At 50.6% G+C, this 18122-nt stretch overlaps 1 protein-coding gene across 2 annotated transcripts; it reads left to right on the forward strand.

Moving 5' to 3' along the window:
• The first annotated feature begins 6527 nt into the window (after window positions 1–6527).
• Window positions 6528–15146, forward strand: Pus1 (pseudouridine synthase 1). 2 transcript variants are annotated; one of them, XM_051161750.1, is made up of 6 exons: window positions 6528–6656; window positions 7220–7427; window positions 8932–9069; window positions 11340–11442; window positions 13981–14672; window positions 15029–15129. In XM_051161750.1, exons 2-6 carry the CDS (start codon window positions 7230–7232, stop codon window positions 15074–15076), a joined length of 1179 nt encoding a protein of 392 aa, XP_051017707.1. In that variant the 5' UTR covers window positions 6528–6656; window positions 7220–7229; the 3' UTR covers window positions 15077–15129. The 2 variants fall into 2 exon arrangements, with proteins under 2 accessions (XP_051017707.1, XP_051017706.1); XM_051161749.1 differs by lacking the exon at window positions 6528–6656 and adding an exon at window positions 6834–6913 and having other exon boundaries at window positions 15029–15146.
• Window positions 15147–18122: the final 2976 nt, after the last annotated feature.

An 18122-nucleotide genomic window follows, 5' to 3' on the forward strand; every position in this document is an offset into this window, starting at 1 on the left:
GCTTTAGACATCCTATATATCTAAAGGTAGCTGAACTACTACTGATCCAGCCTTCAGGTGCTGGGAGCATAGACGTCTCACTGCCTCAGTCTCTTCTGTCTCTGCTACAGACACACTCTTTTCCACAGAAAACTAGATTTGTTCCATTTGATCTGCCCCTGGTTCTCTTTGCCTGCTCAGACATTGGGTTTTTCTATTGCAAAGCAAACATCCGATTGTCCGGCTTGCATCTTAAAATCTGTATTATCTTCACAGGATAAGAATAAGTTATTGGGCTAGAGAGATGGCTCAGAGGTTAAGAACACTTTCAAAGTCCAGAGTTCAATTCCTAGCAACCACATGGTGGCTCACAACCATCTATCATGAGATCTGGTGCCCTCTTCTGGTGTGCAGGTGTACATGCAAGCACAAAACTGTATATGTAATAAATAAATTTTAAAAAAAAGTTCACACCTTTGGGAGGCAGAGGCAGGTAGATCTCTGTGAATTCGAGGCCAGCCTGGTCTACTAAGTGAGGCCAGGACAGCCAGGAAAGTTATTAGGTCACTAGAAAGGCCAACCACAAAAGTCCATTAAGAGTTTCAGAGGAGGGGCTGGAGAGATGGCTCAGAGGTTAAGAGCACTGTTTGCTTTTCCAAAGGTCCTGAGTTCAATTCCCAGCAACCACATGGTGACTCACAACCCTCTATAACTAGAACTGGTGCCCTCTTCTGGTGTGCAGGTGTACATGCAGGCAGAACACTACGTAATAAATCTTACTCCACCCCCCAAAAAAAGCACTAGAGGAAGCCAGGCGTGGTGGCGCATGCCTTTAATCCCAGCACTTGGGAGGCAGAGGCAGGCGGATCACTGTGAGTTTGAGGACAGCCAAGGCTACACAGAGAAACCGTTTCAAAAAACCAAAAAAGTTCCAGAGGAGGGAAACCCTGTCCGAAAAACAAAGCAAAAAGTTCCAGAGGGGGTGGAATGTGGAGTGAAGATGTTGATGGGTTGAACCAGAGAGGCCAGGATGTCCCCTACCTAGCAATGGGGGTGGCCCACCCGTACGAATAGCCAAGGATGTCCCTTACCTAGCAAGGGGGTGGCCCACCCATACGAATAGCCAAGGATGTCCCCTACCTAGCAGGGGGGTGGCCCGCCCATATGAATAGCCAATGCTAAGACATCACATGCTCGTGGAACCTGTGGGCATTAATAGACGTTTTTATCTTTATGCCCTTCTGAGACCTTGTTTCAGGTGGCCAGATAGCTATATAGCTAAGGTTGGCTTTGAACCTGCCACAGCCTGCCCAGTGCTGGGAATGCAGGCTTGTGTCACCATGCCTGGGGCAGTTTTAGGTTTACAAGAGAAACACAAAGAGCCCCCATTTGTCCTGCAATGGTCCCTTTTTCTTTTTTCTTTTATTTTTTTTTTTTTCGAGACAGGGTTTCTCTGTGTAGCCCTGGCTATCCTGTTCACTTTATAGACCAGGCTGGCCTCGAACTCTTGCCTGCCTGGCTCTGCAGTGGTACCTCTTGTTAGCATCTTTGTGGGCTCTTGGTTTTGTTAGGCTGTGGTGCTAGGGTTGACTGAGGACCTCACATGTGCTAGGCAAGTGCTCCATTATTGGGGGCTATCCCTAGACGTAATTTACTTTGTGTATGTGTGTCTGTGTTTGCACTTATGTTCCAACACCCACAGAGGCTAGGAAAGGTTGCTAGATCCCTCCGTACTAAAGTTAGATGTCTTTGGTTTGGTTTGGTTTTGGTTTTTTGAGACAGGGTTTCTCTGTGTAGCTCTGGCTGTCCTGGACTCACTTTGGAGACCAATCCCAGCCTCCCGAATGCTGGGATTAAAGGTGTGCACCACGACACCAGGCCAAGTTAGATTTTTAAAAAAATTTTTTAGAATTTATTGTATATGAGTACTTTACCGATAGATCTACCATGTGGTTGCTGGGAATTGAACTCAGGACCTCTGGAAGAGCAGGTGGCGCTCTTAACCACTAAGCTGTCTCTCCAGCCCCAAAGTTAGATATTTTTTAATGATCCTGTGTGCCTGCTGAAATCTGAACTCTGGTGCTTGTGACTGAGCAGCAGTACTCACTGTCCGGGTGGCATCTCCAGTTGACTTCCCCTCCCCCACATGGTCCAGTAAATCCCACTCCTATCGCTAACCCTGCCCCCTTGAAGAAAAGCCTCCACATTGCTGCCATTCCTGAGGACTGCCCCAGCCTCCTCACTTGGTGCCACCAGCTCTCTAAGCCCAACAGGTGGCAGACACATCATCTTCCTATGTTGTCTTCCTTCACCTGCAATCCTTAAAGGCCCCACCCACCAGGAGAGGTGGGACTTCTGCCCTTGTCCCCTGAGGCTGCTGAACTCCCCTCAGGAGCCTCAGTTCCCAAATAAACCCACCCTTTTTATACTTTTAATCTGGCTTCCATTGGCTTGTTTCCTCGGCGGAGGTAACCCATCACTCACCCATCTCTCCAGCCGTTTGCTTTCATTTTGATGTAGGATCTGGTGAGATTGTCCTTGCTGGCCTTGAACTCTTGATTGCCCTGCCCTGACCTCCCCAGCAGTAACAAGACACCTGCACCACACACGCAGACAAGCCAGGAAACATGAACAGTGATGTGCCACTGTCACAGAGCAGGGCACTGTGCTGTCTGCTCTTTCTTCTAACCCCTGCAGTCACCCAGGGCAACCCTGATGGCCTGCGGAGAACCGGGTAAATCCAGTCAGGTCCACATACAATGAGATGGCAAACACCTGGGTTATGTGACACAGCTGCCATCCAACCTGTCAGGGTGAATGAATATATCTGCTCTCTGAGCGGCTGACAGCTTCGGGACCTAAACCTGCACCCTTCATCCTTCAGGGTTCTGTGCTGGGTGGTGTGACAACACAGGAGGAGCCCTGGGCCCTCCCTGACCCAGGGATTTCACCAGCAGAGCATTGAGCTTCCAGGTTCACCCTGGGGTTGGTACTGCATAGTGGAGCCCTACAGTGGACCTGGCTGCCTCAAAGCTGGAGGTGGCGGGTAGTGGAGCACACCTTTAATCTAAGCATTCAGAGGCAGAGGCAGGTAGAACTCTGTGAGTTGCGAGGCCAGCCTGGTCTACAAAGTAAGTCCAGGACAGCCAGGGCTGCACCGAGAAACCCTGTCTTGAAAAACAAAACAACAACAACAACAAAAGTCTCTTCTCAGAGGCTTACTGCCTCTTTCTGCTAACCTAGGGCCTAGTTCTGGAAGCTTCCAGCTTCCATATAATCTAATCTAGGCCTAAAGTATTTTCAGCCTTTGAGACTTACTGCTGAGTAAGCTCACCCTTTCCAGCTCTTTCTGAACTCTGGCTGGCTGGTTCAAATCAGCTGTTCTGGCACAAACTCCTCTCCAAGCTGACTGGTTCAAACTGGCTTCTCTCAGTTTCTCACTGAATAGCTCTGTTTGGCCTCAAACCAACTCTAGCAAGCTGTTCTAATCTTTTGGATGCTTCTTATTCTCTGGCTTGTTCTCTCTGTAAAACTGTCTCAGTAAAACTGCCTCTGGCCGGGCATGGTGGCGCACGCCTTTAATCCCAGCACTCGGGAGGCAGAGGCAGGTGGATCGCTGTGAGTTCGAGGCCAGCCTGGTCTACAAAGTGAGTCCAGGATGGCCAAGGCTACACAGAGAAACCCTGTCTCGAAAAACAAACAAACAAAAAACCTGCCTCTGAATTCCATGAACTGAGCTACCATGAACTCAACTCCACTGCACCGTCTCTGAACTCACTGACTCGACCAAACTGCCTGAACAGAACAGACCTGACTAGATCTCAGAGATCTGCCTGCCTCTGTCTCTTAAGTGCTGGGATTAAAGGCGTGCATGACTACGCCTGGACCTTAAGCTTTTCTTTACTGGAAACTTGCTCTATACTAGGCTGTCCTTGAACTCAGATCTGCTTGCCTCTGTCTCCTGGGATTAAAGCTGTGTCTCAGCTGGATCACACAGACCTAGAAGGTTTTTGTATATGATCTCTTGCCAGAGCAGCCATCTTCTGAATTAAAATTCCTCTACAACAAAGAATACATAAGTCTTCTTGAACAAAACAAAACTGATGATAAGTTGGACATGACTTCATTGAAAAGTCTTTGTAAAGTCCATAAAGAAAGCCGGGAAATGGTGGCGCACGCCTTTGATCCCAGCACTTGGGAGGCAGAGGCAGGTAGATCTCTGTGAGTCTGAGGCCAGACTGGTCTACAAAGCAAGTCCAGGACAGCCAGGGCTTAAAAAACAAAACAAAACAAAAAACAAAAACCCAGAGAAACCCTGTCTTGAAAATAACAGCAACAATAACAATAAAGTGGAGGCTGGAGAGATGACTCAGAGCGTTAGGGTGGCTCTTCCAAAGGTCCTGAGTTCAATTCCCAGCACCCACATGGTGATTCACAGCCATCTACAAAAAGATCTGGTGCCCTCTTCTGGCGCGTAGGCACACATGCAGGCAGAATATTGTATAGTAATAAATAAATCTAAAACAATAAAAACACCCGCCCCCCCCCCAAAAAAAACCCCCACAGATCTATGATTAAGATTCTGGAGGAGAGTCCAGTGCCCGAAAAGTCTCCAGCCACACATAACACAAAGGTCGCCCAGGCTTCTGGGCAGAAGATAGGTTTTGCATTCTTTCCCTTGGAGGAGCAACTGTGTGTGTTTAACATTCCAGCTCTGCTTGTGCTTCTTTGTGGGCACAAAGACCTCCGTGCCCCCTACTCCCAGGGCCCGAATAGTTGCCTCCACGGCTCGCTCATATCAATGGGTGAGGCCGCACCTAAACATCAGAGACAGCAAGGCTTTCTGTAGCAAGGTGTGTGAAGAGACACTGGGATGCCAAGTGCAGGGAAGGACTTTCTGTGAGGGTCCTCCCTCAATACGTGGAACCAGGGTAAGCGAGAACTATCTGGAAGTCTTCAGCATAGGTCCCCCAACCTCCCGTGCCCCACGAAGCCCAGTGGGCTCCCACTTAAGTAGGAGTCACAGGGAAGTCCTTCCCACCACCCATAAGGCCACTGGTTCCTCTGGCTTTGTTTCTACCACTTTCTATTAAAATGCATCCCCGTGGTCTCTCCTGTAGACTCCACGGTACTGCCCCTGCCTCTCTTGGTATAAGGAGGAGCAGGGTCTGAGGCGGCTCACTGTGCCATTTCAAGCAGTGTTCACGCGTCCCCCAAGTCTCTGTGTACCCCTGGCTGTCCTGGATCAATCATCCCCCAAGTCTCTGTGTCTCTGTGTCACCTTGGCTGTCCTGGAACTCTCTTTGTAGACCAGGCTAGCCTGGAACTCACAGCGATCTGCCTGCCTCTGCCTCCAGAGTGCTGGGATTTGTTTATTTATTTATTTTCTTTTCGAGACAGGGTTTCTCTGTGTAGACCCCCCAGCCAGACAGGGTTTCTTTGTGTAGACCCCCGGCTCGGCTGTGTGTGGCTTTGGATGTCTGATGAGGAGGGAAGTGCCCTGGATCAGCCAGATGGGCATAGGAATGACAGCTGCAAGGACGGCAGCAGAGATGGGCCAAACTTTGTCTCTGGAAGAGTGACAAAGGGTGCATACTGAGGGTGAGAACACTCAGGGTGAATGTGACAGCCTGCAAATGGGGCATGAAGTCACAGAGAAGGAACTGGGTCTTATGCACCACCAGTGGCTGCTTGTCCAAGAATCAAGGCAGCTGTGCAAGAAAAATAAGTGATCCCAGCACTTGTGAGGCTGAGGCAGGGGCACTGCTGAAAGTTTGAGGACAGGAGTTGGGTAAAGTGGTATACACCTTTGGGGCGGGGGTATTTTGTTTGTTTGTTTTTTCAAGACAGGGTTTCTCTGTGTAGCCTTGGCTGTCCTGGACTCTCTTTGTAGACCAGGCTGGCCTCGAACTCACAGTGATCCGCCTGCCTCTGCCTTCCGCGTGCTGGGACTAAAGGCGTGAGCCACCACAGCACGGCCCAAGACAGGGTTTCCTTGTGTAACAGAGCCCTGTGGCCTATGCTTGCTTATGTAGACTAGGCTGGCCTCGAACTCACAGATCATAGAGATCCACTTGCTTGTCTGCCTCCCGAGTGCTAGGATTAAAGGTCTATGCCACCAGCCAGGCCTAAGTGGTACACACCTTTAATCCCAGCATGTGGGAGGCAGGCTCATATGTATAGTGAGTTCCAGGCCAGTCAGTCAGGGCTACCTAACGAGCCGGTCTCACGTCATTAAGCATATCAGTGTCTGGCAAGTGGAGCAACTTCTGGAAACAAATGCTGGGACGCTTGCTGGCTTACACACCGCAAAGACAGAACTGCAAGAGCAGCAGTGACCTCCCAATGCCAGGGTTGGTGCCCCGGGCCAAGCAAGGACCCACCCCACACCACCGAGTCAATGCTGGGGTTACCTGGGCGTCGGCAGTTATTACCTGCTAAACATCTCCCTGGAACATTCCTGACGTCCACATTTTAGTGACACAGCGCCAAGGAGTCTTCCGCTTCTCTGGAGAGCTGCGTCTAGACTGGCTTGGATCCCTGCTGGGAAGCCCCACCCCCTGGGTCCACCCCGCTAGGCGCGTCCCAGAAAGACTTTTGTCCGCCTCCGGCCGCCTTCCAACGCCTGCCCGCTTCCGCCTTCGTCCACGTGGTCGGCTTCGGGGGCCCGCGGCGCCGTGAGTGGGTCCGGCGGGGCATTCCTCCCTCCGCGCGCGCGCTCGCGTGCGCAGGCTGCGCGGTCCCTAGGACCCGTGTGTGTGTTTGGGGTGCGGGGGCGAGGGCTGCGGGGGGCAGGTCACAGGCCAGCCTGGGATCAGGGGTGCCGGGGGCCGGCGCCCGCCACCCTGCCGCGCATGGGCTTCCCCCGCCCGTGGGCCGCACTGCTGAGAGCCTGGGGACGGTGGACGGCGCGCCCAGGCCCGCGCGTGCCCGGGTAAAGACTCCGCGACCGGCTGCAGAGTCCCCACTCCCGCCCCGAGCTGCCTGCCCCTACTTTGCTCGCTTGTGTCTGGCTTCCGTCGCCTGCCTGTGCCCGGCTCTGCCTCAAACTCCCCCCCCACCCCCCACCCCGAGCTGCCACCGTGGCCCAAGCCCAGCCCCTGTGTCATTGATGAGCCTGACCGGTTTGCCGTCGGGCAAGGTCTTCGGAGACCGCGGAGGCAGGCAGAGCTAAGTCCTCCCATCAGGTTCCGTTTTGGTACCCTTTCCCACCTCGGTCACTCATGCCTGTTTTTCTCAGCCTGCCCCCTATGGCTGGAAACAAGGTGCCACCAGCGCTGGCTTCACACCAAGACAGGAAGGTCCGAGGTGGCTGGGTCTGGGAGGAGACGGAGCATCCTCCCAAGAGGATCAAGGGCGGCGAGGATGAAGAGCCTCCACGCAAGCTGCCAAAGCGCAAAATTGTGCTGCTCATGGCCTACTCGGGCAAGGGCTACCACGGCATGCAGGTGAGGAGGGGCTGCTCCTAGGCAACGGCGACCTGAGTCAGCCCTTGGGTCCCTGATGCTACTCAGCAAGGCCCATTCCGGGAAACAGCAAAAGCAGAGTCCTGCGTTTGAGAGACTTGGGTGGTTTTTCTCCTACTATGGTTAGGATAACTCTGGATGATTCACACGGGACCCTGGGAGCAGCGGGTCTCCGTCGTTAGGGTGAAACTGTGTGACATGGGCAGGTTTACTGGAGCTCAGAGTTGGGAGCAGAGCGCTGGTGGGCGCCACTTGCCCAGCACCCTGAGGGGCAGCTGAACGCAGCTGAAGAGCGTTAGGGGCAAGCTGCCACCCGGGTTGTCTCTAACCCGTCAACTTGACTCTCGTATGAAAGGGGTGGGTCCCTGACCAGTGTGGGTAGAATCTTGTTTCTTCCTGGCATCACTGCTGTTAACATTGTTTCCGTTTCTAATTTTTCTCTAAAAAAAAAAACTTTAACCTTGATTTTTATTTTGTGTGTATGGGCACTTTGCATACATGTCTGTGTACGGTGTGCATGCAGTGCCCTCAGACGCCAGAAGAGTTTGTAGGATCCTCTGGGACTGGAGTGACAGGCAGCTATGAGCTGCCATTTGGGTGCTGAAAGAAGAGCAGCCGTGTTTTTAAACACTGAGTCATCTCTCTGGTTCCTTTTTTCCACTTTTAAAGCTGTGACCTTGATCCACATGATGGAGTTCATTCCTGTGATATGTCCAACCAAAACAACGGCTCCAAAAAAATAATGTCTGGCCAGGCATGATAGTGATTAGAACGGATGATAGCAGTGACACAAGTTACGTTCTTTTAAAAAATCATAGGCTAGCCGGGTGCGCACACCTTTAATCCCAACACTTGGGAGGCGGAGGCAGGTGGATCTCTGTGAGTTTGAGGCCAGCCTAGTCTACAAAGTGAGTCCAAGAAAGCCAAGGACTGTTACACAGAGAAACCCTGTCTCGGAAAAACCTTAAAAAAAAAAATGTTGTGTTTTCCCAGTAAGATCCTGTTTGCCTCAGTTTCCCCAAAGGTGCCAGGCTCCAGTAGTGAGTAAATGTTGTGGTCACTTTTTCCCCCTCTGGAGACAGGGTTTCTCTGTGTCACCCTAGCTGTCCTGAACTCTCTCTATAGACCAGGCTGGCCTTGAACTCACAGCGATCCGCCTGCCTTTGCCTCCCAAGTACTGAGATTAAAGGCGTGCGCCACCACGCCCGGCTAAAAAGACTTTCTCATCCAGGGAACTTGGTGGAGGTGTTCGCCAGCCTGCTTCCCTTGGGAAGGTTTGAAGAGCTATGGATCCAGTCTCTTCTGAGCATGGGTTGGATGTTTATGTGTCTGAGCTTGTAGAGCCACAACCACCATGGAGTCATGGGTAGGGTAGGCTGAGAGGTGCAGCATTGGAGCTGGATCCCGAGGTGAAGCTTAGCTTCCTGCCAAGCATACATCCCAACAGCTCATGAAAACAGGATCCCCTCCTTTTTTTTTTCTTTAGAGGAATCTGGGGTCCTCCCAGTTCAGGACCATCGAAGATGACTTGGTGTCTGCCCTGGTCCAGGCAGGTTGTATCCCTGAAAACCATGGCACCGATATGAGGAAGATGTCCTTCCAGCGATGTGCTCGCACAGACAAGGTATGTGTCACCGCTTCCCTGCAGTTGTCACTGTCCCATGGCCTCTGGGCCTGCCTGTCAGAAGGGATCCCATCAAGGGGTCATGCCTGCTGAGTCCCGATACAGTTTTGATAGTAGTGACATGGTTTGGGGTCTGTGCACTGGTTGGCTGGGTTGGTGGTGCTTGTCTGCCAGCCCAGTACTTGGGAGAAAGGACACATGTTGCTGGATGGAGGGGCAGGAGCGCAGGTTACTAAGCTGGTGCCCCACTTAAAGTTGGGCCACACAAGACTTTGTCTTCACTGGCCTCTGCTTTCCTTGGACAGCTCTGTCGCAGGCCAAAGGCAGCAGCAGGGGCCAAGACTTTGCCTTACAGCCATGAACAGCCACGAACAGGAGCCCCCGACAATCTAATTATGAGGGTGACTGCACTTGTTTTGTTTAGATGGGCAGATTTTTTCCCTTTTTTTTTTTTTTCGAGACAGGGTTTCTCTGTGTAGTCTTGGCCATCCTGGACTCACTTTGTAGACCAGGCTGGCCTCGAACTCACAGCGTTCCACCTGCCTCTGCCTCCCGAGTGCTGGGATTAAGGCGTGCGCCACCACGCCTGGCTCTTCATTTTGGTTTTGATTTTTTTTTTTTTTTTTTAATCTGAGAAAATGGAGGATTCAGCAGTTAATAATATTTACCATTCTTTTAGAGGACTAGAGTTTGGTTCCTAGCACCCCCATCAGGTGGCTAGTACCTCCAACTGCAGGGGATCCAATGCTGCTGGCATTTTCGGACACCTGTACACATAATTAAATATAAAAATTAATATAAGCAGGTGGATCTCTTGAGTTTGAGGCCAGCCTGCTCTATAGAGTAAGTTCCAGGACAGCCAGGGCTACACAGAGAAACCTTGCCTCGAAAAAGGGGCTGGAGAGATGGCTTAGTGGTTAAGAGCACTGGCTGCTCTTCCAGAGGACCCAGGTTCAATTCCCAGGACCTACATGGCAGCTCATGACTGTCTGTGACTCCAGTTCCATGGGCGCTGGCACCCTTACACAGACACTTAAATGCAGATAAAACACCGATGCCCAGGACAGCTGGCAGTGGTCTGCAATGTCACTGGTGCAGGGCAAAGGACCAACAGAAATCACTTTGGTTCTAAGCAAGGCAGGTCTTTTTTTTTTTTCCCAAGACAGGGTTTCTCAGCCGGGTATGGTGGTGCACACCTTTAATCCTGGAGGCAGAGGTAGGCGGATTGCTATGAGTTCAAGGCCAGCCTGGTCTACAAAGTGAGACCAGGACAGCCAAGGCTAACACAGAGAGACCCTGACTTGAAAAAAGCCCCCCAAAACCCAACCGCCCCCACCCCCCCAAAAAAAGACAGTTTCTCTGTGTAGCCTTCACTGTCCTGGAACTCACAACAATCCACCTGCCTCTGCCTCCCGAGTGCTGGGATTAAAGGCGCGCATCACCACTGCCTGGCACAAGGCAGGTCTTAACAGTGATGGAAGTTCTAGCTCCAGGAGAAGCAGTGGCCTGCAGTGCAGCAGTTTGTACTAGTGTCCCCAGCCTCTGGGTTACTCTGTTCCTTCCCATGGCCTTTGGGGACCTCTGTCTGCTTTTGCTGGCACATTCACTGCTTCTTCCCCCTATATGTACTTGTGACTTAGAGCTAGGTAAGGCTAATTCTAACAGTCTGCATCATTTGTCTGTACAGCCAAGATGCGCTCACTGCAACACACAAACAGCATTACCAGGGGAACCTGTCTCCACTCTCTCTGTGTGGGCACTAGGACACGTTATGACTGTTAATTACTGTTGTCATTATTACTGTGTGTGTGAGTATGGGTGTGCACATGTGGAAGTCAGAAGACAACTTTGAGTAGATCTACCCTGGGTTCAGGGACCAGGTCATCAGGCCTGAGCAAGGGTCATCACCTGCTCAGCCACCTCTCCTGCCAGGTGAGAGGTCTTTGACTACCTTGTCTGCACACATGGTAAGCAAGTTGCCACAAGCAATATGGCTCATTCCACAGAAGAGGCTGCATGTGACCACTGTCTCTGATTGGCATGACTCAGTTTCTGGTTGGTTCCAGGCCGACCGGGGTTCCATAAGGAGACCCACCCCAAAAAGCACCCCGAACGAACAACAAACACAGCAGGAAAGATGCTGCCTCCACTGTCTGTCTGTGCTGGGAAAGCCTGTGCTTGCTGAGCTGCAGTGTTGGCTGCCTCTTCTGCCTCAGGACCAGAGGACAGGACCCCTCTCCCACCTCTCCTCTCTGCTCTGTTCTTTGCAGGGTGTGTCTGCAGCTGGGCAGGTAGTGTCCCTAAAGGTGTGGCTCATTGATGACATTCTGGACAAGATCAACAGCCACCTTCCCTCCCACATTCGGATTCTGGGTAAGCTTCTCTGTGTAAGTCCCCGAGCAGCCTCGTGTGGACAGGGGCCGTGCTGGCTTTGCCATCCCCGGCCAAGCCGGTGCTCAGCAGGTGGTGGGATGCTGTGCGTGTCCAGTGTTGCTCCCTCAGGACTGGCTAGTTGAGAGAACAGCTCCAGGGCCTTCGGCCATACTGCTCTGATAATCTGTGGGCACAAGCAGATAGTAAAAGTGGGGCCAGAGATGCTCCCTTTTTTTTTCCCGAGACAGGGTTTCTCTGTGTAGCTTTGGCTGTCCTAGACTCACTCTGTAGACCAGGCTGACCTCAAATTCACAGAGATCCACCTGCCTCTGCCTCCCAAGTGCTGGGATTAAAGGCGTGCACCAGCAAACCCGGCCGAGATGCTCTTTCATAACCGGACTGCCAGGGGCTGGAGAGATGGCTCAGAGGTTAAGAGCACTGCCTGCTCTTCTAGAGGTCCTGAGTTCAATTCCCAGCAACCACATGGCGGCTCACAACCATCTATAATGAGATCTGGTGCCCTCTTCTGGCTTGCAGGTGTACATGGAGGCAGAACACTGTATATATAATAAATAAATAAATCTTTAAAAAACAAAACAAAAAACAGGACTGGCAAATGAATTTTTAGAACCTGAAGCCTTCTGATTGTTCCAAGCACCCTTTGACTTATTTTAAACTTACTTTGTGTTGTGAGACAGGGTCTTTTTGTATAACCTTGTCTTACCTGAAACTCATTATGTAGACAGGCTGGCCTTGAATTTACAGAGATCTGCTTGTTTCTGCTTCTGAGTGCTGGGATTAAAGATATGCGCCACCTCACCTGGCTTTAAAAACCTTCGTTTGTTTGTTTTCCAAGACAAGGTTTCTCTGTGTAGTCTAGGCTGTCCTGGGCTCACTTTGTAGACCAGGCTTGGCTGGCCTTGAACTCACAGAGAACCACCTGCCTCTGTCTCACAGAGTGCTGGGATGACAGGCATGTGCCACCAAGCCTGGCTAAAAAAACCCCAAAACCAAAACCCTTTTTATAATTAAGTAATTTATTTTGGTTGGCAATGCTAGGGCTTGTACACACTAGTCAAGTTTTTTTTCCTCTCTTTTGTTCCCTTGACCCCTCTCTCCCCCCATCTCAGACAGGGTCTCATTATGTAGTCCTGGCTGGTCTGGAACTCTGCTGTGTAGACAAGGTTGGCCCTGAACTCACAGAGCTCTCTGCCTCCTGAGTGTTGGGATTACAATACTTTTTTGTCACTGGACTATATTCCCTAGCCCACTTCTTTAAAAAAAAAAAAAAAAAAAAAGGCAGCCTTGTTGGATTATGGTGAGAACAGTGAGTTCTTATCCATCTGGGGCCACAGAGTAAAACTGTCTCAAAAATAAAATAAAAATCTAAATACCCAGAGATGGCCTTGCTGTTACCTCCATGCTGTCCATGATCCTGTGGTCTTCTCATCACAACTCAAATGCTGGATCATGTGTGCACCACCGTGCATGGCCCATAGAGTACACTTTTATTTGGTTTAGTCTTTTTTTTTTTTTTTTTTTTTTTTTACCTATGAGGCCAGTTTCATCTTGGAGGCTCCCAGTGTAAACTGTAGCCATCACTTTCGTTCACCTTTGAGGAGCCTTGCCATTCATGCCAATATTTAATGAATTTCCTGGGTAGAACCGCTTGTTTAGTGTTGGTTTTAAGTTTTCTTGGTTTGTTTTGGTTTTTCAAGACAGGGTTTCTCTTGTAGTCCTGGCTGTGCTGGACTCACTCTGTAGACCAGGCTGGCCTGGAAATCACAGAGATTTCTGTCTCCCGAGTGCTAGGATTAAAAGTGTGTGCCACCAAGCCTGGCTCCGGTTTTTTTTTTTGAAACAGAGTTTCACTATGTAGCTAGACTATCCTGGAACTCATTATGTAGACCAGGTTAGCCTCGGCCTCCCCAGTGCTTGGGATTAAAGGTATGCACCACTACGCAGGGCTTTATTTTGAGACTTTTAAACATGTATATAAGGTGATCAAAGTCTCCCCCCATTCTCTTCTTCTCTCTTCTCTAGCATTCTTCCTCTGACTTAGTGCTGCTGTATGTGCAAGGGTGTGGGAGCGTCTCCCGGAGCCCTGGGTGTGGGAGCGTCTCGGGGACTGAATACCTAAAGGAAATCCACTCTTTACCCAGCAGCTGTCAGCTGGTGGTGAGAACCTCCAGTTTTGCTCAGTAGTTCGCACTTTCCTGTTGAAATCTGCTGCTGTGTCTGTACAAAGACAACATTGTAGGTCCCAGTTATCGCCTTCGGATGGCTCACAACGGAAGGCCTGGTCAAAGGCTGCACTGCAGAGTCTTAACCTGGGCTTGCAAACTCCAGTCTCAGCAGACCCTTAGGTTTTTGTCGTTTGGGTTTGTTTCATTTTGAGCGTCAGCACTGTGTGGATTCTGAGTTCAGAACCAGACCCGGGTGCCTGTCCTGGGCAAGAGGTGCCGTAACCGTGCTGTCTGGGTGTCCTACCTTGGAACAGTTGCTGCTCACCTACGTTTCTCATATGCTGCTCCCTAGGATTGAAGAGGGTCACAGGCGGGTTCAACTCCAAGAACAAGTGTGACGCCCGGACCTACTGCTACATGCTGCCCACCTTTGCTTTTGCCCACAAGGACCGGGACGCGCAGGATGAGAGCTACCGCCTGAGCGCGGAGACCTTGCAGCAGGTCAACCGGCTTCTGGCCTGCTACAGGGGCACCCACAACTTCCACAACTTCACCTCGCAGAAGGGGCCGAGAGAGCCCAGCGCACGCCGCTACATCCTGGAGATGCACTGCGGGGAGCCCTTCGTGCGTGAGGGCCTGGAGTTCGCTGTGATCACGGTGAAGGGCCAGAGCTTCATGATGCACCAGATCCGGAAGATGGTGGGCCTGGCGGTGGCCATCGTGAAGGGCTACGCCCCTGAGAGCGTGCTGGAGCGCAGCTGGGGCGAGGAGAAGGTGGACGTGCCCAAGGCCCCCGGGCTGGGCCTCGTCCTGGAGAGGGTGCACTTTGAGAAGTACAATCAGCGCTTCGGCGGGGATGGCCTGCACGAGCCCCTGGACTGGGCGCAGGAGGAGGGCAAGGTGGCTGCTTTCAAGGAGCAGCACATCTATCCCACCATTGTCAGCACGGAGAGGGACGAGCGGTCCATGGCCCAGTGGCTGAGCACTCTGCAGGTCCACAACTTCAGCGCCACTGCGCTTGGAGCCGCTGGCACGGCTGCCAAGGTAGGAGCTGGGTCTAGAGTGTGCATGGTGTGCGCGTGCTAGGGCTGGGTAGGCTGAGGGAGCCCTAGAGGATCCCCAGATCACACAGCCCTTCGGGGGAACGGGGTTCTGTGGTCACTGGGCTAGTCCTGCTCCTGCCCCACCCTGTGATCTTGGCTGCCTGCCGAGGCATTTGCTGATCTCTGGGCTGGCCTCGGCTTAACTCTCACAGTCTAGGCTGCAGTCTGTCCCTGTGCCTCCAGTGCAAGCACTTGGCACTCTTCCCAGAATCCCGTTGTTCTCCCCTGTGCCCTACATGTGGGAATGCCTACATGGTGGGTCTCACGGTCCTTTTCCTGTCCCCCCCTTTCCTACAGGTCCCCAGTTCCTTGGAGGGCAGCGAAGGGGACGGAGACACTGACTGAGACTGTAGGTACTGCCGCTGCTGTGAGTGCTGAGGCTATAAGCTCTGTGCGGGCCTGTCGCCCGGGACAGCGGAGGCAGGAACTCTGGGGCCAGCTTGTGGCTTCATAACCTCAGGATATTAAATTCTCATCCCAGGAATCAGCTGCCTCTTTCAGCCCATGCATTGTGTGTACACACTTTAGCATGAAAGGACACTTTTCTAAACAAAGAAGTGATTTTTTTCCTATTAAATATGTTTTGCTTAGTGAATTGTTCTCTTCCTGTTTTACTTTTTTGGTTATGAGATGTGTGGGACACTGCTGTGTTAAGGATAACTGAACGGCACAGAGAGTCAGCACAGGGGTGCGGTTGACAGGGCAGATGGTGGGTACAGGTGAGTTCAGTGCTATGTCCCCAACTGCTACTGGTTGGTGCCTGTTGGTTTTAACAAAATCTCAAACATTTGATTTCACCAATAAAGACTCGAGAGCCAGATGCTGGGATGATGACCTGCTACCTCACACAGGCAGAGAAAGCACCACCTGACCTTCCTCCTCAGCAGGTTCCTCCCTCCCCAAAAAAAGGAATGTTTAAAAAAAAAAACCCTCTCTGGGCATGGTGGTGCATGCCTTTAATCCCAGCACTTGGGAGGCCGAGGCAAGACCATTTCAAACTGAATGCCCCTCCCCTCTACTTCCTGTGCATCTTTCCATCCTCCTGACCTCACTCACTCTTTTTTATCTTCACTTCCTGTCAACTGGTTGCTTGTTCTGCCTCTTGGCCAGTGGTTGACTTTATTTAATCCTGTTTACGACAGTGAAGCAGAAAGCTCTTGGTGTGGCAGGACTGAGCCACACCACAACTAGGAACAGGTTTTTCCAGTAAACAACACAATCTCCGGGTTCACAGTGTGATCAAATATCCAGCAACATTGCCCCCTTTTTGTCTAAATAAAAAGGAGAGATTTTTAACTCTAACACAGTAAAACTATTTACAATAATGAAGTTAGTTCTGCCAAGCTTTACACAATGTTCAGCTTGGTTGTTGTTGTTGTTTTAAGTATTTTATTTAATTTTAATTTATGTGTGAGGGTGTCAGATCTTGGAGTTACAGCCAGCTGTGAGCTGCCTTGTGGTTGCTGGGAATTGAACCCGGGTCCTTTGGAAGAGCAGGCAGTGCTCTTAACCACTGAGCCATCTCTCCAGCCCTTGGTTGTATCTTTGAATTCTAAGTTTGGTACAATGTTCATGTCAGTCTCCTATGAACTTAGCAATTTGAATGTCCTGAGCAGTTTGTAGTCTGAACCTGATCTTTGGGTGGTGTTTGTCGGCGTGGTGGCACGCCTGGCCAGATAGAACACAGCAGCTAACCCGAAGGTGTCCACCTGGCCGCAGAAGAGGCCTGGGGCAGTTTTCCCAGTGGTTAGCCTTACCACAGTCCAGGTGGATTCATTGTTGCAGGTCCCATCACCTTGGAGAGTAAAAGATTACTGTTGGGAATGGTCATGATTTAGTGTAGAAAACTGGTTTTTCTGGTTTTTCAAGACAGGATTTCTCTGTGTAGCCCTGGCTGTCCTGGACTCACTTTATAGACCAGGCTGGCCTCGAACTCACAGCGATCCGCCTGCCTCTGCCTCCCGAGTGCTGGGATTAAAGGCTTGCGGCACCACGCCTGGCTCTATTTTTCTTTAAAAATTTTTAAAAATTTGTTTTTCTTAAAACTCTTTTGTTTTTTCAAGACAGGATTTCCCTGTGTAGCCCTGGCTGTCCTAGACTCACTTTGTAGACCAGAGCAGCATCATAAACGTGAGAGCCAACATCAGCTGGGTCTCTAATCCATTCATCAACTGGTGCTGATCTTGCCTTTAAAGGCCTAATCACCCTTTTGCATTCTGAATTAGCATTTTCTTTTTTCTTTTTCTTTTCTTTTTTTTTTTAAATATTTTATTTATTTATTATGTATACACACCAGAAGAGGGCATCAGATCTCATTATAGATGGTTGTGAGCCACCATGTGGTTGCTGGGAATTGAACTCAGGACCTCTGGAAGAGCAGACAGTGCTCTTAACCTCTGAGCCATCTCTCCAGCCCTCTTTTTCTTTTTTAAAAAGAGATTTAATTTTTATTATGTATACAATGCTCTGCCTGCATGTACACTTGCATGCCAGAAGAGGCATTAGGTCATGTTACAGATGGTTTTAAATCACCATGTGAGTGTTGGGACTAGGACTCAGGACCTCTGGAAGAGCAGTCAGTGTTCTTTACCTCTGAGCCATCTCTCCAGTTCCCCCTGAATTAGCACTTTTTGTTTTCAACACAGGGTTTCTATGTGCAGCCCTGGCTGTCCTGGACTTGCTTTTGTAGACCAGGCTGGCCTTGAACTCACAGCAACCCACCTGCCTCTGTCTCCCAAGAGCTGGAATTAAAGGTTTGTGCCACCATGCCCGGCTTGAGTTACTGCTTTCAAAAGCCAAAGATTTGATTAATACATGTCTGACTTCTGAATCTGATGCTATTCTATTTACAGCTGAAGTCAGTCTTTGTTTTATAAAAAAGAAAATCAGCGAAGGCTTCTTTTGGGTGTTTTAAAATTTTAGTAAATGACTCAGACCTCTTTCCTGACTCTTCAACCTTGTTCCAAGCATGTAAAGCTGCTAGATGACATAAGCGTCAAGGTGCGATTACGGAATTCAAGCTGGTGTTGGGACTCAGCACACTGACCGTCACTTAGGAACTGGTGCTGGGGCAAGGTAGTGCCTGCAGTCCTATCTGGTTCTCCATTGTAACTGAGGACCAGCTCCCGGGGTTGCTGTTGCTAAATCCTTCCAGTCTTTGGCGGCAGTTCTGCTCTGAGGTGCCCGTGATTTTACTCTCTGCTTCACAGAGTGAATGCACACCATGTGCAATGCTCGCTTCCTTCATCTCCTCAAATCTAACATGTCTAGAAGATTCCATTGAAGTTCTTCACGACCTCGGGGCTGCCTATCATCTTCTGGGTAAACTGAGGCTAGTTTTCTAACTAGCAGATCTCTGTCAATTCTTGGCCAGCCTGATCTACAAAGTGAG

Source organism: Acomys russatus, chromosome 19 (assembly GCF_903995435.1).
Source record: "Acomys russatus chromosome 19, mAcoRus1.1, whole genome shotgun sequence".
Classification (NCBI taxonomy): Eukaryota; Metazoa; Chordata; class Mammalia; order Rodentia; family Muridae; genus Acomys; species Acomys russatus.

Coding starts and splice junctions, on each gene's coding strand:
- Pus1 (XM_051161749.1), top strand. CDS start 6,834: ATGGGCTTCCCCCGCCCGTGGGCCGCACTGCTGAGAGCCTGGGGACGG. Junction 6,914..7,219: donor CCAGGCCCGCGCGTGCCCGG/GTAAAGACTCCG, acceptor TGTTTTTCTCAG/CCTGCCCCCTATGGCTGGAA. Junction 14,673..15,028: donor CCGCTGGCACGGCTGCCAAG/GTAGGAGCTGGG, acceptor CCTTTCCTACAG/GTCCCCAGTTCCTTGGAGGG.